We start from the raw sequence: 20,189 nt of genomic DNA, 5'->3' as shown, positions 1-20,189 counted from the left end.
GAAAGGCAACAAAGAGGATTTAAATAGGCCTTGGAAAAGGTATTGATAATCTGGCTATATTAATCCTGTTTTCTACCCGAGTGTGAAATTACTTGTTTACTCTACTTATCAGGGTTTGATATAGCTGATCACTCCCTGACTGAGCTGTATTATGTGATCACCTTTCAGCAGTGAGCTTCGGCTGGGCCAGAGCCAAACAATGTGACTTCACTAGCCCAGGCACAGTGTCCAAAGTCAAGGTCAGGATGGCTGTTATCTCTGGGCAGCTGCAGGAGCTCAGGAGCTCCGGGACATCTGGTCAGGGCTTGCGTTCATGTGGACATGGGGGTAAACCAGGGCCCTGAGCATAAATGCGACAGGTTTGGAGTTTTATCTTCAGTATCTCCACATTCATTTCATATACCCTGTCCCCTCACAATTGAAGATTTATGTTGTTTTCATCACCAGCCTACAAGTAGTATCAAGATGGACACTACTTAGATGCAGGAAAGTATAAGAAGTCCCTGACCTAAAGGAGCTCATGTATGTGTGTATCAGAGACTGACCACTGTGGTGAAGTGACCCGGTGATGCCCGGACCACATCTCTCCTTTCTCCTCCCTTGTCTGGATCTGCAAACCTTTAGACAAACCCAAGTGGAAGTCCATTTGGGCTGTTATAACAAAGACTGGGGGTGCTTATAAACAACAGACATTTGTTTCTCACAGGTCTGCAGTTTGGAAGTCCCAGATCAGAGTGCAGGCATGGTTGGGTGGGGTCCTCCACTGGGTTTCAGACTTCTCACTGCATCCTCACTTGGTGGCTTGGGGTGCTCTGTGAGTTGTAAAGACAGAATGCATTTAAGGTGGCTGGTAGAACTTTGATCCTAAAGTAACAGTGGGAATTCTAAGAAAGTTTCAGTCGGCAGGAGAATAAATTATTTAATCTTGAGAGTAGTGTGAATACAATATTAATAGATTTACTTTTGAAGCACCTATTATATACCTGGCATTGTGCTAATCAGTTTACATATATTATTTCATCTACTTATCATAGCAATTCTTCAAGGCAGGGATTACTATTACAGAGGATAAACACCCTGCTCAAGGTCACATAGCTAGTGATGAAGGAGCCAGGATTTGAAGGGGGAAGGAGCTGTATGTCTCCTTACAGTCTTTTTCCCATCACACTTCACAATTAAGAGTAGGTATTAGAGAAGATGTGTCATTCTAAAGAAAAAGCTTATGTGCTATAGGAAGGAGTCAGTGGGTCTAGAAAGTGGGTGGATGAAAGGAGCCCATCTGGAAAGGCTGCAGACTGTATTGTTGCCGCTCTGGGATGTTCTGGGGAAGGCACAGCTATGGAGACAGTGAAAAGATCAGTTGCTACCAAGGGTTGGCAGGGAAGGAGGGATGAACAGGCTTAGCAAGAGGATTTTTAAGGCAGGAAAACCACTCTGTATCACACTATAATGGTGGATACATGTCATTATGTCCCTAGTCCATTATACCTCGTGTCCAAACCCTTAGAATGTCCATTACCCCCAAGAGTGAACCCTGATGGAAACTAGGGACTTTAGATGATGATAGTGGTCAGCGTGTTCATCAGCCGTGACAAATGCCCCACTCTGGTGGGGACACTGATAATGGGCGAGGCTGTGCATGCGTGGGGGAAGGGGATATATGGGAAATCTCTGTACCTTGCTCTCAATTTTTCTGTGAACCAAACACTGCTATACAAAAATTAAGTCTTTAAGAAGAAAGAAAGATAGGGGTTGGACATGGGCCTGCAAGGATGCGGCAGTTAGAAGAGATAGCAATGCCTCCTGAAGACAGGACAGGCCACTCAGAACTGCACAAGAGAAATGTGGATTCCAGGAAGCTGGTTAACACATTCAAAAAGGTAAAATTTGATAAGACATTGACTAAAAACTAAGCTGTCCTTTATCAAAAAGTTGATAAAGAATTTAACAACTTCCAACACTGCCTAAACACAAAACCATCTTCTGCTAGTCTTCTCTGTCTGCTCATTTTTTTATACATTGCATTTTGTCTGTGCTCTTCTTGCTACTTACTCTAATAACTGGTCTACTCACAACCTGTAAAAATAGAGAAACATAATTGATTGAGCTGTGCATTTATGATTAATGTATCTACTATATCTGAATAAAATTTACTTAAAAATAGAAGGAAAGTATGATTCTGTATGGGAGTTGAAATAATCAAGGTTGAAATAAATAAAAACTGTACCCACTGTTCCTTGGTAGAATCAAACCATTCTCCAGCCAAAGGTTTTACATGTTGTAAAAATAGCATTTGCCTAGAAGATAAAAAACTAGCATTCCAGCCCCAGCTCTGCCATTAGAATAACTGTGTGACATGGGTATAATGCCAGTTCTCTCTGAGTTTGAATTTTCTCATATGTAAAAAAAAACAAAATAAAAAGACAAATATCCCAAAGTCCCTATCAATGTTCAATATGGTGAAGGTAAAGCAATGCTCAACTTCCACCAATCCCACCACACACAGACAGAATCTCCAGCTCCTGCCCAGCTACATATTTGCTCAACCTGGTGTTTTGGTACAGAGGTTGTAAAGCATTTTCTGAAGAGGGCCAGATAGTAAATATTTTAGACTCTAGAGGCCACGGAGTTTCTGTTGGAACTACTCAACTCCGTAATCACAGTGAAAGCAAACACACAATATGCAAGTGAATGAGCACACTTGTGTCCCAATAAAACTTTATTCACCAGAACACATGGCGAGCACACAGCCCACAGCTCGTCCACTCTTGTTCTAGTACATAAGCTTTTGGCCTTCTGTGCAATTTCCTTTCAGCATATATAAGGAAAAACCTGAGCTCACAATGATGAGATAAATAGGACACCAGAGAGTTAGACTGTGAAAGGAAGGAAGGAGGGAAGAGAGGGATGGAGGGAGGGACAGAGGGGAGAGTGGAAAGCCGAATGGAGAGCGCTGTGCAGGAGCACTGGGAGGAAATTCTGATGCCCTCTGCCTTGTGGTGGGGGGGCGGGGTTCAGATTGGAAAAGGCTTGGCTTTGACATGCAGCTGGCAGCCAGGTTCGGAAGGACCAGCTGGTGTGTAAGAGTGTGTGTGCTCTTGCGCTGAGGCGCAGCCACCACCGTGTGAAAAGGGCGGCATGGTGGACTTGGCTCTGGTACGGTGTCAGGCACCAAGGGAAAATTCACTGAAGCATTGCGGAGGGAGGTAAGGGAGGGAGAGCTCAGCCTCACTCCTGGGTGAAGAAATCCCACCAAAGGGCACCCGTGCTGTGTGCGGTTCCTCCTGAGGGAAAGGACAGCCATGGCTGCTTTTCCTAAGGAGTCTCCAAGATCACAGAGTTCCATGAGAGGGACATGGGGTCTCACTCCTGAGAGAGCCTTCCCTAGTCCTTACAGGGGCGTCCTCCTCAGAGAAGGAGAGCACTGGCGGGCTGTGGGGGATGCCTGTAGCCCCAGGGCTCCAGGTGCAGGGCTGTTAGGAGGCTACTGTGTGGGGACGGAAGGGGCTCTGCAGTGGTTGCCTGGGGCTGCTGTTTCCTGAACTGAGGGCCAGAGGCTGTGAGCTTTTCCTTCCACACAGTCTCCTCATTCTGTCCCCCTTTTCATTCTGAATTCTGATGTGGCCACTGGAGGGGAGGGAGGGGAGAATGTGCTTATGCATTCAGGGCAGTATATCAGATTCGGGGCATCTGTCATGGACTGTGTCTTTAGGGAAGATAGTACTTCCCTGTGCCATCACACAGAAGGAAAAGAAGGGCTGGATTTTTAGGGACTCTTACAAACATGGAATGTGATTGATTAACCAATAAATCTGTAAAATTTCACACAAGTCGTGCACTTGATATAGAACTAATTGTATTACAGTTTGCAGTCCATTGCACTAATTCATTAATTTTCTTTCACAGACTAAAAATTTTTACCAAGTAAATATATGCAAATCAAATAGGAAAATGGTGTTTTTAGCCAAGTGCACTGGCATCTGTGGGACTTTTGTTTTGGTGGGGGGAGGGTTGTTTGTTTCACTGGAATAGTACCACTGGAATGGAAGGTGAGATACTAAATACATCCAACATTTGAAACTGTGTGTGGAATAAGTCCCTGAAGGATGGCTGGGAGGCCCTCTCCTTTGATAAACATTCTGCTGACTGGCACATCCTTTTCTTTTTTTCTTGTCATAAACAGAATGAAGAAGATGAGCAACATTTATGAGTCGGCTGCCAATACTCTGGGAATCTTTAACAGCCCCTGCCTGACCAAAGTTGAGCTGCGTGTGGCGTGCAAGGGCATTTCTGATAGAGATGCTCTTTCCAAACCAGACCCCTGTGTCATCCTCAAGATGCAGTCCCATGGGCAGTGGTTCGAGGTAGGCATGTCCGAGGAAATGGGCAGAAGCATGGCTGGAGGATTGGTTCAAAAAGCTTTTCATTTCCTGTCTTCAGGTGGTTTATTTTGGTGAATGTAAGATTCGAGAAATGATTATGACCATGTTTCTGTTTACATTGTGATGCTTTTAAGTGGCTGCTTTAATGCTGTGGATATTTTGACATTTGCCCTTAATTTGTGTGCTCATCATGGACTTGGGACCCCTGGAGAAGAGCTGGGAGGACAGCCCTGCAGAGGCCACCTCACACAACATTTATTTTTGGTGTGAGAACACAGTATCAGCTAAACTTTACTGGGTGCTTATCAGTGTCAGGTACTGTTCTAAGTACTTTATGTGGAATAACTAATTTAGTCTTCACAACAATGCTAGGAGGAAACATACAGAAAGGTTAAGGACTTGCCCAAGGTCATTCAGCCTGTGAATGGGAAAGCTAGTATTTGCACCACGCAGTCAGGCAAGGCACCAAAGACTGAGCTCTTTATTGCTGTTTATACTTCCCAGTGCACTGCTGTGTTTGGCTGTTTGTGTGGTGATATTGCAGGTTGAGTTCTGCAGTTTGGTTTTGTTAATTGATTTAAAAGTTGAAACATACTGGATGATGACTGGTTTTAAAGAATGATTGATTGACTGATCGATTGATTTAACTTTTTTGCTCCTGGGCGGGTGATATAAGTAAACAATGTGTCTTTAGATCTGGTCTGAGGTGAACAGCAGGAGAGGGAGGAGCCGCGCGCAGCTATCACCACCTCGAGGGGAGCTAGGTACACAGTGGCCCCGGATGGGACATGAAGCCATGCAGAGTGGACCCAAGAGAACACAGCCACCTGCTTTGAACTCCTTGCAACAAACTCCTCACACTGTCCCTACTTCTCCCCTTGTTTGCAAATAGCTGGGAGGTCTTCTTCTAAGGGTAAAAATGTCCACTGCACAGTTGCAAGAAGGCTGGCAGACCTGGGAGGCAGCATGCTTATTTGTTCACATGCAGGTGATAAAAGCAACTTCTCTGAAAGGGAGGTTTGATAGAGGTTGGTGAGAGAATGAAATTCCAGGGAGGAGGCAACACGCATGGAGGGATGAATGACAGGTGAGCAGTTAGGGATCTTAATTTAACTGCAGACTTGCCCAGGGCTTCTGCTGTGAGCATGAAACAGCACTTATAGATCTCTTATGGCATAAGGTCTTTTTCTCGTTCTAAATAGTCTCCGTGACTTTGTTGGTGGGCTCTATTGTTTTTCTTTTCTTATCTGGGAAAAATAAATGGAATGCCTACATTTAAAAAGTCACTCTTTGAAAATTAGAGGAAAGAAATTCATCTCCTAATAACCCCTCTACATAATTTGACTATTACTTGTATATATGTCTTCCTTCTGGCATTCATATTCCTACATGGTTGTTACCATGCATGTAAAATTTTCTTCCCTTATTTTATTACTTAGTAGTATTTTTTCCATATTGCTAAAATATCCCTATTTTAAAAGCTGAATAATATCCCATTAAATGAACTTATTTAATCATTTTTCCATTTTTTTCACTTTGAAGTTGCTTTCAAAAATTCTCTATTTTAAACTGCAATGAATATCTTTGTGTGTAAAGCTTTCCCTTCTGTTTAATGGAACTCCTAGGAGAGGTCCGTGGTCAAAGTGGAACTAGTTGGACAAAGGATAGGACAATTCTGGGGCTTGTGATCCATATTTGCCTAATTGCTTTTCTAAAGTGCCCTATTACAGTGTTACTCAAAGTATGGTCTGCTCACAGCTATGGGGTCATAAACATTTTATTACCAGTGCACAGTAAGATTAAGGAAAAAACAAACTTGTACCACAAGATAAACTGATTCACTGCTTCCTTCATCAAAATGTCTTACTCTTTAAAAATAGGAACTTTAGCTGAACCTTCAGCATGCTTACTGATATGCCTGCTTCATATTCTGGCACTCTGAGGAGCACTTCTCTAATTTTACACGCTTAACGATATACATTCAAATACAGTCAGGAAAACCCATGCAAAATAGCCAATAATGGATTTGATTCAGGTAATAGGAGAGCTGGAAATGCTGAGAAACCACCTAGAGATAGGAGGGAGCCCAGACATTCACAACAGGAATCTGCCACTTTGCTTAGCATGGCACACTAGTGTGCAGAAGCCAGCCTGTAGAGGCTTCTGCTTGGTAAATATTCAGGAATTTTGCAAGCCTGGCTATGGGTACTTATTACCACAGACGTTGGCCAACATTTCAAATCAGGGCACCATGGCCTCCAGAAAGCCAGTTGTTAAACACTTAGCCCCACGCCACTGGGTGGGAGGGACAGAAGAAGGAGACAGTTGTACAGGACCAGACAGCCACCTAGCAGAAGCTGGATCCATGGAAGGAGGGCCTCTCTGTGGGAGCCAAAGGCTGGAAGTGCTTGCTGAAAGGGAGATGAGGGCACTCGGGCCCCTCCTGCTGTTCTCAATGACTTGATGGGAGCCAGTTGGCAAGGTCTGCAGGGAAAGGCTGGAGAAGGCCCTCCAGAGCTAAGCCTACAAATCTCTGACCACCCACGGTCACTTGGGAGCCATCCGCCCTGTCATCAAGGAGGACACATTGACTTAGTGCTAACACCTACTTTTCAGTATAAATTGAGCAAGTGGTCTCATGTTGAAGTTCGAAGCACCTGACAGCCTGTTTATACCATGTAGCTACTACTGTCTACGTTCAGTGAAGGACAGCAAACGTGGCCAATGCACTGGGGCAAGATGTACTGATGTGTGCATTTCCCAGTCTGCCTGCTACAGAGTGTCTGGTTTTACAGAGGGGCTGTTATGTGCAATCCCAGGATGGAGAGAAAGCCTTGCAGACCAGAATTCACACTGGCTAAGGCAGTGCTTTCTTTATGGGGAGCCTAGTAATCCACTAAGTGAAGAAAAAAACAACAAACTGAGAGGCTAAACTCATTTGCTTAATGGAGAGGTTGTGGGGGGCGGGTATATTGGGATGAAAGCAAGAAGCACAAGGTAAGCTCATCTTCCAGAGAGAATGCCATCCTGCTGGGCTCTGGGAAGGAATGTTCTCCATCCTTCTGCCCAGTAAGGCTGTCACTGCTGCAGGAAGCTGCTGAGCACTTGAAAGGTGCATGGTGCAGCTGAGGAACTGAAATTTTTCATTATTTAATTTTAACTAATTCGAGGGTAAATGTAAATAGATGGTACTGTTCCAAAGTCCCTTTGCTGTGCTACAGAATTTGGCTGGGTTGGAGAGAAAAGGGAATTTATTAAAATGTTACCATTGGCTATTAATTTTACAACTTAATTTTTTTGGGGAAATGTGGCTGGAGATTGACATTGTTTTTTTATCATTTGGGATTGCTGGCCTGTGCTTTCTGTAATGGGATGGCAGCAGGGAAACCCTGTTATGCCCGGGTGGACAGTGACTCAGGTCACCACAGCAGTAGATGGAAGTACGCGTGCAGATGGCCTACCCATGTGGAGAGAACAGTTTCTCTTTTATTGGCTCTAGGCTGTTAGCAGTGGGAGAGAACATTTGACCCCTACAGTGGATCATAAAAATGTATGCCTGGTTTTTAGACTCAAAATGACCTACAATCTGACCTTCTGTGTTGTTAATAGTATCAAGAGTCAATGAGGAGTAATCTGCATCTGAAATAGTGGAAACCAATTGTTGTGAAATGCACAACAGACTGTTGCTCTTTCCAGACCAGCAGAGTTTGGGATGCACATCTGAGGAATGAGAAGACAGAAAGGAGGCTTGTTTCCTCCTAGAATATGGAGATGTGACGGCCTTTTGTTGGGTGAAACTTGCAGTAAGTTTTTAATGGCCGTTATCATAACTGTTAAAAAGCAAGGAAAAGTTGTAGCTTGGAAATGCATTCCAAACTGAGGATTTCAGACCTAGCATTTAATTTCCTGAATTTAGAAACATACCCATTTTTAAAGATCTCGCCTGCACCCACTCCTGGCAATAAAATGGCAACAGGATATGGCACAGTTACATGTTCCAAAGTCCCTTTGCTGTGCTACAGAATTTGGCTGGGTTGGGGAGAAAAGGGAATTTGTTAAAATGTTACCATTGGCTATTAATTTTATAAATCATAATGATGATTTAGAACACATTTCATTTCCCAATGAAGAGTGGAAATAAATTCCTTCAGCCTTCCAGTCCTTCACTAACTTTTGGAACTGAACATCATAACCAAGTGGGAAAAATTAACACCTCTCAGAGATTCAAAGACGAGGCCTTACCTGGAGCATATGTCTGTCCCCTGGGCATGCTGTATGTTCTCCATGAAACAGAGCTAAGCTCACAGCATGTGGTCCTTGGCAGAGATCCTGTAAATGGCAGAGTGCTTATTCTCATTGCAAAAAGCCAGATTATTCCCCACACTGCTTGAAAACTGCTTCAATCCTTTACTTCCATTTTCCCATATAATTTTAATACACAGTTACTGAGTCCCTCCATAGGAGGTTCTAAGTAATTCTGAGGACTAATCACTCTTGGATCAATTCCATATGAAACCTGTTAGGATGAGTCATGTGCTTTGGTGTATTGTTGGTAACACTAATAATTGTTAGTAATAATTTCTGTGGTTTTATCTAATATCAATTATCAGTAGACTGTAATGCAAGATTATTATTGTTTATAATAATACATTCCTATAGCACTTCATATTCACAAAGCCCATCTACTTTAGTTATTTCATTTGCTTCTCACACCAGCCCCATGAAAAGCTGTCTCAGACACTGAAGTTAAGTCCAGCATGTTCTGAACACCATGAAGAAGACATGTTTTGTGTCCTAGAGCACCTCAGAGTCCAGTAGAAGAGCTCATGCTATCTTAGAGACAGAGTGCTGGGGCTCAGGGGGTCACGAGACCCTGATAAAGGGGGTCCGCACAAGGTCCTGACTTAAGTCTCTTCTTTTGCCTGAATGTGCAGTGGGTATGTACTTTGTGCAGATCTCAGCCTACCAATTACCAGTGTTGTGGTTGGACCGGCCCCAAAGATTCCTATTATGGTCATTAAGGGCATCTTATTATGATGACCTTCAGCAACAGCTGTCAGGGAACATTGGAAAAAGGGGACCTGGAAATCACACAGCATGACAGGCCACACAGCAAGGTCATGGGTAGAGACAGAGTGTGCACAGGCCTGGGGTTCTGCCTGTACTGGATTTGAAGGTGGGGGCCTAGGGTTCCACAGGTTCACTCTTTTTTGGTGAATTTAAAACAGGAGAGTGGGAATTTAAAGCTTTTTTCTCAGAAAGATAAAAAAAACAAGTAGTCCACATGGGTAGTTACTGAAGTCAACCAAGAGCTCTGACACCACGGGGGGTTAGCTGGCCATCCTCTAGCCCAGTGGCTCTGCCTGCGCACTTAGCGCAGAGAGCCCTCTGTAAACAGAGGCATCAAGTCAAAGCTTAAGTCAGGCGCTCTCATTCCAAAGAAGAAAAAACAGCTGTCAGTCCTTGTGACAGTGGGCCATTTCAGGGGTGCCCAGCCTACCTTCTGCAGGGTGGGTCTACAAGCCAACCACTCTTCCAGCCCTCCGTGACTTCCCATCTTCTCTCCCCACTTCCCACCCACCCAGGTGCAGGGCTGAAGGCTGCGAGCTTTTCCAGCAATTCCTTCCTGGTTACAGGCTCGTGGACAAGTTTCTTTCACTCCTGGGAGAGCAGTGAGTCTTTTATGTGTGGAGCCAGGAGGATGAAGGCCAAAATAGCAGCTTCACGCATACGTGAGGTAATCAACTTTCCGTTGCTCCAAGGTGCTAGTATTTTATGAAAATAGGTCAGTCAGTATGAATGATGTTAAAATAAGGGAGCCATTTATATGTGTTGATACCGGCTATGTGTTAGCCACTTTATGCATATTCTTTTTAATCTTCCCAGCTACCTGCAAGGCAGACTTTATTAACCAGGTAAGGAAACAGGCTGGACAGAGTTAATAAATTACCCGAGAGCACACAACTAGGAAGTAGGAAGGCTGCAATCTGGTAGATTCCAAAGTCCATACTCTCTCCATCTATTCAGAGGTTGTGAACTTGGGGCTGGAGGCCTCCATCTCATCTCCAGACATGTTCATGCTGTTCTAACAAGTTTGCTACACTGGTTGGGAAAACTTAAAGACTGGAAAATTTTTCAAAACAACTCCAAATTTCTGGTTTATTTTAAATAACCCGAAAATCTGTCAACATGGCACCTTTAATCCTTGTGCAACAGTGACTAGGAGATGGTTAGCGGCTGCCCAGACCCAGAGAATGAGTCTGTCCTTCTACTTCCTACCGTGAGCCTGTTCCACTCACTCGTCCTGACAGAACAGCCTGCAGGTGTTTGAGCTTAGGGCGCATGCCTGCAGGCTCTGGGCTGAGTCTCTAAAATATAGTTAACCTCGCAATTGTGGACACACACAAGAGCTAAAAAATGAAAATTAAGTCAATTAAAGCATTCCCTCTGCATAGCACAACAAGTTTCTTTTTTGAAAAGATTTTCTGTTCACACTTTGCTGACTTGCAGTGCCTTGGTGGCTGACACCCAGCCTGACGGATGATAAAAACAAGTTTTATGCAGTTGTTCAGAAAGTTTCAACTGTGGTTTCACATCAAACTCCCAAGTGGGAAAACTTTGATGTTGCTTTCTACCTCCCCCCTAACACATTCTTTTTTTTTTTTGAGAGGGCATCTCTCATATTTATTGATAAAATGGTTGTTAACAACAATAAAATTCTGTATAGGGGACTCAATGCACAATCATTAATCAACCCCAAGCCTTATTCTCAACAGTCTCCAATCTTCTGAAGCATAACGAACAAGTTCTTACATGGTGAACAAATTCTTACATAGTGAATAAGTTCTTACATGGTGAAGAGTGCAAGGGCAGTCATCACAGAAACTTTCGGTTTTGATCACGCATTATGAACTATAAACAATCAGGTCAAATATGAATATTTGTTTGATTTTTATACTTGATTTATATGTGAATCCCACATTTCTCCCTTATTATTATTATTATTTTTTTTTTAAATAAAATGCTGAAGTGGTAGGTAGATGCAAGATAAAGGTAGAAAACATAGTTTAGTGTTGTAAGAGAGCAAATGTAGATGATCAGATGTGTGCCTGTAGACTATGTGTTAATCCAAGCTAGACAAGGGCAACAAAACATCCACGGATGCAGAAGATTTCTCTCAAAACAGGGGGAGTGAGGTTCTAAGCCTCACCTCTGTTGATCACCAATTTCTCACCTGATGGCCCCCCTGCGACTGTGCCTGTCATAGGTTGTTCCTCCCTTGAGGAATCTTACCCATCTCTGGCTAACCAGTCATCTTCCGGGGTCATACAGGGAAATGTAAAGTTGGTAAGTGAAAGAGAAGCAATATTGTTTGAAAAGGTTAGCTTTTTACTTCATTGCAGATTTATGTCCTGTGGCTTCTATGCCCAGCATTTGTCTTGAGGTATCTTTACCACTTGTAAGAATTATGATACTCGGTAATTTCGATATGAGGCATGAATTCTACTTAAGGGTTGTAATTAGGAAGGAAGAAGAAAAGATATAGAAGTAGCAGATGGAAGAAAACATGGGAAGATTGATTATTTCGTTGACATACCTTCTTGTAGAGTAACATAAGCATGTATAGGTTTTAAGCTACTAATTAAATTGCATACACACATTAACATAATAGGAATACAGCTATATAACCAAAGCAGACCTACAATTACCAGCCATCTCCAGTGAAACCAAAAACACCAGTTAGGCACCCTAGGCATTTGTGAAAACTTATCAATGATATGATGGATATTGTCTAACTGAATTTGAATAGTTTGAGAAAAATCAGACAAATTAAAACAACATATTCCTGGGAATGGTTCACATCCCATATGTTCTTTTAACAGTAGATAGTCTGTAGTCGCAAGATTTTGGAGCGCTGCAACTTGCACTTCTCCTAATTCTTGGTTGAGTTCCGACAGTATAGATCCAGTCAAATTTGTTGTTTTACTGTAAGCACAGGCCAGCTTAGATTCCCTCTGCCTTCTTCATTCCAATGGCAAGTCCAGGAACCGGTGGGATGAATGCAGCTACAACTGCAACAGCACCAGGATCTTTGCTGAAGTTTTTTGATTATCATCTTCTGGAATGACGCTTCCAGAGAATGTTGATGTTGGAAGTTCTTCTTCCTGTTGTCTCTTAATTCTTTTTCTGGGTAGCCAAATTAGACTTTGATCCTCTGTATAAACACAAACAAACCCTTTGCCCACACTTTGATATGCACTTTATACCATTGTGAAGAACTTATTGGAGATCACCACACAGGAACTGCTTTTTTTTTTTAAGCAAAGGAATATTATCAGAAAAATGTATTTCCATAGCTGATCATCTGACACCCTTTAAATGATCAAAATTAAGGATATGTAAAGCATGCATTAATCGTTGATTTACAGTTAGTTTTATCCTATCAGGGAGTAATCCCCCTTTCCTTTCTTTTTTTTTTGTTATCATTAATCTACAATTACATGAAGAATATTATGTTTACTAGGCTCTTCCCTATACCAGGTCCCACCCACAAACCCCTTTACAGTCACTGTCCATCAGCATAGCAAAATGTTGTAGAATCACTACTTGTCTTCTCTGTGTTGTACAGCCCTCCCCTTTCTCCCACCTCCCTCATTATGCATGTTTAATCATAATACCCCCTTTCTTCTTACCCCCCTTATCCCTCCCTACCCACCCATCCTCCCCAGTCCCTTTCCCTTTGGTACCTATTAGTCCATTGTTGGGTTCTGTGATTCTGCTGCTGTTTTGTTCCTTCAGTTTTTCCTTTGTTCTTATACTCCACAGATGAGTGAAATCATTTGGTATTTCTCTCTCTCCGCTTGGCTTATTTCACTGAGCATAATACCCGCTAGCTCCATCCATGTTGTTGCAAATGGTAGGATTTGTTTTCTTCTTATGGCTGAGTAATATTCCATTGTGTATATGTACCACATCTTCTTTATCCATTCATCTACTGATGGACACTTAGGTTGCTTCCAGTTCTTGGCTACTGTAAATAGTGCTGCAATAAACATAGGGGTGCATCTGTCTTTCTCAAACTTGATTGCTGCATTCTTAGGGTAAATTCCTAGGAGTGGAATTCCTGGGTCAAATGGTAAGTCTGTTTTGAGCATTTTGATGTACCTCCATACTGCTTTCCACAATGGTTGAACTAACTTACATTCCCACCAGCAGTGTAGGAGGGTTCCCCTTTCTCCACAACCTCACCAACATTTGTTGTTGTTTATCTTTTGGATAGTAGCCATCCTTACTGGTGTGAGGTGATACCTCATTGTGGTTTTAATTTGCGTTTCTCTGATAATTAGCGATGTGGAGCATCTTTTCATGTGTCTGTTGGCCATCTGTATTTCTTTTTTGGAGAACTGTCTGTTCAGTTCCTCTGCCCATATTTTAATTGGATTATTTGTTTTTTGTTTGTTGAGGTGTGTGAGCTCTTTATGTATTTTGGACATCAAGCCTTTATCGGATCTGTCATTTACGAATATATTCTCCCATACTGTAGGGTTCCTTTTTGTTCTATTGATGGTGTCTTTTGCTGTACAGAAGCTTTTCAGCTTAATATAGTCCCACTTGTCCATTTTTGCTGTTGTTTTCCTTGCCCGGGGAGATATTTTCAAGAAGAGGTCACTCATGTTTATGTCTAAGAGGTTTTTGCCTATGTTTTTTTCTAAGACTTTTATGGTTTCATGACTTACATTCAGGTATTTGATCCATTTTGAATTTACTTTTGTGTATGGGGTTAGACAACGGTCCAGTTTCATTCTCCTACATGTAGCTGTCCAGTTTTGACAGCACCATCTGTTGAAGCGACTGTCATTTCTCCATTGTATGTCCATGGCTCCTTTATCAAATATTAATTGACCATATATTTTTGGGTTAATGTCTGGAGTCGCTAATCTGTTCCACTGGTCTGTGGCTCTGTTCTTGTGCCAGTACCAAATTGTCTTGATTACTATGGCTTTGTAGTAGTGCTTGAAGTTGGGGAGTGAGATCCCCCCTACTTTATTCTTCTTTCTCAGGATTGCTTTGGATATTCGGGGTCTTTGGTGTTTCCATATGAATTTTTGAGCTATGTGTTCCAGTTCGTTGAAGAATGTTGCTGGTAATTTGATAGGGATTGCATCAAATCTGTATATTGCTTTGGGCAGGATGGCCATTTTGATTATATTAATTCTTCCTAGCCACAAGCATGGGATGAGTTTCCATTTGTTGGTGTCCTCTTTAATTTCTCTTAAGAGTGACATGTAGTTTTCAGGGTATAGGTCTTTCACTTCCTTGGTTAGGTTTATTCCTAGGTATTTTATTCTTTTTGATGCAATTGTGAATGGAGTTGTTTTCCTGATTTCTCTTTCTATTGGTCCATTGTTAGTGTATAGGAAAGCCACAGATTTCTGTGTGTTAATTTTGTTTCCTGCAGCTTTGCTGTATTCTGATATCAGTTCTAGTAGTTTTGTTGTGGAGTCTTTGGGGTTTTTTATGTACAATATCATGTCATCTGCAAATAGTGACAGTTTAACTTCTTCTTTACCAATCTGGATTCCTTGTATTTCTTTGTTTTGTCTGATTGCCATGGCTAGGACCTCCAGTACTATGTTAAATAACACTGGGGTGAGTGGGCATCCCTGTCTTGTTCCTGATCTCAGAGGAAAAGGTTTCAGTTTCTAGCTGTTCAGTATAATGTTGGCTGTGGGTTTATCATATATGGCCTTTATTATGTTGAGGTACTTGCCCTCTATACCCATTTTGCTGAGAGTTTTTATCATGAATGGATGTTGAATTTTGTCAAATGCTTTTTCAACATCTATGGAGATGGTCATGTGGTTTTTGTCTTTCTTTTTGTTGATGCGGTGGATGATGTTGATGGATTTTTGAATGTTGTACCATCCTTGCATCCCTGGGATGAATCCCACTTGGTCATGGTGTGTGAACCTTTTGATATATTTTTGAATTCCGTTTGCTAATATTTTATTGAGTGTTTTTGCATCTACATTCATGATGGATATTGCTCTTTAATTTTCTTTTTTGGTGCGGTCTTTGCCTGGTTTTGGTAATAGGGTGATGTTGGCTTCATGGAATGAGTTTGGGAGTATTCCCTCCTCTTCTATTTTTTGGAAAACTTTAAGGAGAATGGGTATTATGTCTTCTCTGTGTATCTGATAAAATTCCGAAGTAAATCCATCTGGCCCGGGGGTTTTGTTCTTTGGTAGTTTTTTTATTACTGCTTCAATTTCTTTGCTCATAATTGGTTTGTTTAACTTTTCTGTTTCTTCCTTGGTCAGTCTTGGAAGGTTGTATTTTTTAGGAAGTTGTCCAATTCTTCTAGGTTTTCCAGCTTGTTGACATATAGGTTTTCATAGTAGTCTTTAATAATTCTTTGTATTTCTGTGGAGTCTGCCGTGATTTTTCTGTTCTCATTTCTGATTCTGTTGATTTGTGTTGATTCTCTTTTTCTCTTAGTAAGTTTGGCTAGAGGCTGATTTATTTTGTTTACTTTCTCAAAGAACCAGCTCTTGGTTTCATTTATTTTTGCTATTGTTTTATTCTTCTCAATTTTGTTTATTTCTTCTCTGATCTTTATTATGTCCCTCCTTTGTTTAGGCCTCATTTGTTCTTCTTTTTCCAGTTTTGATAATTGCGATGCTAGACTATTCATTTGGGATTGTTCTTCCTTCTTCAAGTGTGCCTGGATCGCTGTATACTTTCCTCTTAAGACTGCTTTCGCTGCGTCCCACCTAAGTTGGGGCTTTGTGTTATTGTTGTCATTTGTGTCCATATATTCCTTGATCTCTACTTTAATTTGTTCATTGATCCATTGATTATTTAGGAGCATGTTGTTCAGCCTCCATGTGTTTGTGAGCCTTTTTGTTTTCTTTGTAGAATTTATTTCTAGTTTTATACCTTTGTCGTCTGAAAAGTTGGTTGGTAGAATTTCAATCTTTTGGAATTTACTGAGGCTCTTTTTGTGGCCTAGTATATGGTCTATTCTGGAGAATGTTCCATGTGCACTTGAGAAGAAAGTATATCCTGTTGCTTTTGGATGTAGAGTTCTATAGGTGTCTATTAGGTCCATCTATCTGTTCTAGTGTGTTGTTCAGTGCCTCCGTGTCCTTACTTATTTTCTGCCTGGTGAATCTATCCTTTGGGGTGAGTGGCATGTTGAAGTCTCCTAAAATGAATGCATTGCTGTCTATATCCCTCTTTAGTTCTGTTAGTATTTGTTTCACATATGCTGGTGCTCCTGTGTTGGGTGCATATATATTTAGAATGGTTATATCCTCTTGTTTGACTGAGCCCTTTATCATTATGTAGTGTCCTTCTTTATCTCTTGTTACTTTCTTTGTTTTGAAGTCTATTTTGTCTGATATTAGTACTGCAACCCCTGCTTTCTTCTCGCTGTTGTTTGCCTGAAATATGTTTTCCCATCCCTTGACTTTTAGTCTGTACATGTCTTTGGGTTTTAGGTGAGTTTCTTGTAAGCAGCATATAGATGGGTCTTGCTTTTTTATCCATTCTATTACTCTTTGTCTTTTGATTGGTGCATTCAGTCCATTTACATTTAGGGTGACTACTGAAAGTTATGTACTTATTGCCATTGCAGGCTTTAAATTCGTTGTTACCAAAGGTTCAAGGTTAGCCTCTTTAGTATCTTACTGCCTAAATTAGCTCACTTATTGAGCTGTTATATACACTGTCTGGAGATTCTTTTCTTCTCTCCCTTCCTATTCCTCCTCCTCCATTCTTCATATGTTGGGTGTTTTGTTCTGTGCTCTTTCTAGGAGTGCTCCCATCTAGAGCAGTCCCTGTAAGATGTCCTGTAGAGGTGGTTTTTGGGAAGCAAGTTCCCTCAGCTTTTGTTTGTCTGGGAATTGTTTAATCCCACCATCATATTTAAATGATAGTCGTGCTGGATACAGTATCCTTGGTTCAAGGCCCTCCTGTTTCATTGCATTAAATATATCATGCCATTCTCTTCTGGCCTGTAAGGTTTCTGTCGAGAAGTCTGATGATAGCCTGTTGGGTTTACCTTTATAGGTGACCTTTTTCTCTCTAGCTGCCTTTAAAACTCTTTCCTTGTCCTTGATTTTTGCCATTTTAATTATTATATGTCTTGGTGTTGTCGTCCTTGGATCCTTTCTGTTACGGGTTCTGTGTATTTCCGTGGTCTGTTCGATTATTTCCTCCCCCAGTTTGGGGAAATTTTCTGCAATTATTTCTTCAAAGACACTTTCTATCCCTTTTTCTCTCTCTTCTTCTTCTGGTACCCCTAAATATGGATATTGTTCCTTTTGGATTGGTCACACAGTTCTCTTAATATTGTTTCATTCCTGGAGATCCTTTTATCTCTCTCTATGTCAGCTTCTATGCTTTCCTGTTCTCTGGTTTCTATTCCATCAATGGCCTCTTGTATCTTATCCGTTCTGCTTATAAATCCTTCCAGAGTTTGTTTCACTTCTGTAATCTCCTTCCTGGCATCTGTGATCTCCCTCCAGACTTCATCCCTTAGCTCTCGCATATTTCTCTGCATCTCCGTCAGTATGTTTATGATTTTTATTTTGAATTCTTTTTCAGGAAGACTGGTTATGTCTGTCTCCTTCTCTGGTGTTGTCTCTGTGATCTTTGTCTGTCTGTAGCTTTGCCTTTTCATGGTGATAGGAATAGTTTGCAGTGCTGGGACGAGTGACGGCTGGAAGAACTTCCCTTCTTGTTGGTTTGTGGCCCTCCTCTCCTGGGAGAATAGCGACCTCTAGTGGCTTTTGCTGGGCAGCTGCACGCAGACAGGGCTTCTGATTCATGCCCGGCTTCTATGGAGTTTATCTCCACTGTTGCTCTGGGTGTGGCCTGGCTCGGGCTGCTGCTCCAAAATGGTGGGGCCGCTTTGGAGGGGGACCACCCGGGAGGCTATTTATCTACATTAGGGGCCTCCCTGCTCCCTGCTGCCCAGGGGGTTAGAGTGCCCAGAGATCCCCAGATTCCCTGCCTCTGGACTAAGTGTCCCAGGACACTTCCATCTGGTTTTGGGGTCTCTGTCCCTTTAAGACTTCCAAAAAGCACTCGCCAAAAAAAAACAAACAAAGAAAATTAAATAAATAATTTTAAAAAAATAAAAAATCCGCTCGCTTTTCTTTGTCCTAAGGTGCTGGCCTCAGGGACCGCTCATCGGTCTTGCTGCCCTGTTTCCCTTTTATCCAGCACCGCACGCATGCACTATCTCTGTGCTCTGGTGCGGATGGCTGGGGCTGGGTGTTCAGCAGTCCTGGGCTCCCTCTCCCTCCCTGCTCAGACTCCTCTCCTCCCTCCGGGAGCTGGGGGGAGGGGCGCTCAGGTTCTGCCGGGCTGGCGCTTGTATCTTACCCCCTTCACGAGGCGCTGAGTTCTCGCAGGTGCGGATGTGGTCTGGATGTTGTCCTGTGTCCTCTGGTCTCTATTCTAGGAAGAGTTGTCTTTGTTGTATTTTCATAAATATATGTGGTTTTGGGAGGAGATTTCCGCTGCTCTACTCACGCCACCATCTTGGCTCCACCTCTCCCCTTAACACATTCTTAACAAGAATAATTTATTTTCTTTGAAAAAAATAAAAGAACAGAATGTAGATTTTGGTGATATTAGGAATCTTCCCTGAGCACTGAATAGAAAAGAAAACAAAATGAAATATTAGAACTAGAAAATATTTCCTCCCTTCTGCCAGGGGTCACATCTCTGTGAGCAGACCCTGTGCTTGCGTGATGTTCACTCTAAGTGACACACTTGCAAGGGGAAAGGAAGATTATTGGGTTGCTTTCCACGTGACCAAGTGGCTTTCTTATCATCAAAATCTGAAAATTGTCAATATCATGATGTCTGGGAGCAGAATTGCACAAGATAGGAAATTGGGGCTGCGAATGAGGGAAAAACAATTTAAACTAAAATCTTGTGTTGACTATAAATTCTTTTGTGTGGACTGAAGATGATTTATTTTTTATTTGTTTATTTTTTTCTCATTGACTGAGATGTTTCTCAGTTTACTAGCTTATGTTTGGTACGTACTAACTGCTTCCCTGAACATACAGATTCAGTCGGCTCGGCTGCCTTTTCTTTCCTCGGCCAAATGATTCAGTTTGAAACTCTGGTATTCCAGTGAGCTGTTTCCCAATGATCTCTATTGGGTAGCCCATCCTTCTCCATCACTGTCTTCCTGTTGTCACCATCAATCTCCTTGAAAGCTGAGACTCTAGGAGGGAAGACTATTTAAAAACAAATAAGCAAGCAAACCAGGAACAAAGACATCTTCAAAGAGGCTCAGCATTGGAATGATAATAGTAATACAGGTGCTAAATGTGTATTATAGACATTATATACATCTCTCTTCTGGGGTAAGGGACCCAGCAGAGAGAAAGCGTTTATAAACTGTCAATGAATACATCAGTTCTCACTATTCATTTCCTCTTGCTTATTCCCTGGTAATCGGTGCTCATTTATTTACTTATTTTTTATTAAGGTATCAATAATATACAATCTTATAAAGGTTTCACATGAGCAATATTGTGGTTATTACATTCACCCATATTGTCAAGCCCCCACTGCAAAGCCCATTGCAGTCACTGTCCATCAGCATAGTAATATGCTATAGAGTCACTACTTGTCTTCTCTGTGCTACACTGTCTCCCCGTGATCTCATGCACCATGTGTACCAATCATAATGCCCCCTAATCTCCTTCAACCTCCCTCCCCACCCACCCTCTCCTACCACTCCCCTTTGGTAACTGCTAGTCCATTCTTGGAGTCTGT

General features: G+C 42.0%; 1 protein-coding gene across 3 annotated transcripts in view; it reads left to right on the top strand.

Moving 5' to 3' along the window:
* Positions 1–20,189, top strand: part of CPNE4 (copine 4) — a 481,705-nt gene that overhangs the window by 123,665 nt on the left and 337,851 nt on the right. For 2 of the 3 annotated variants that reach the window (XM_057492042.1, XM_057492043.1), the window contains exons 1-3: positions 4,227–4,364; positions 8,079–8,185; positions 9,968–10,119. In XM_057492042.1, coding sequence (XP_057348025.1) covers positions 8,110–8,185; positions 9,968–10,119 — 228 coding nt within the window. In that variant the 5' untranslated portion in view covers positions 4,227–4,364; positions 8,079–8,109. Of the gene's footprint in view, positions 1–4,183; positions 4,365–8,078; positions 8,186–9,967; positions 10,120–20,189 lie in introns of those variants that run through there. The other variant, XM_036894782.2, reaches the window with a different exon arrangement.

Source organism: Manis pentadactyla, chromosome 14, assembly GCF_030020395.1.
Source record: "Manis pentadactyla isolate mManPen7 chromosome 14, mManPen7.hap1, whole genome shotgun sequence".
In the NCBI taxonomy this organism is placed as follows: Eukaryota; Metazoa; Chordata; class Mammalia; order Pholidota; family Manidae; genus Manis; species Manis pentadactyla.
The sequence above is the reverse complement of the archived record's forward strand: the minus strand, read 5'-3'. Positions and strand labels throughout refer to the sequence as shown.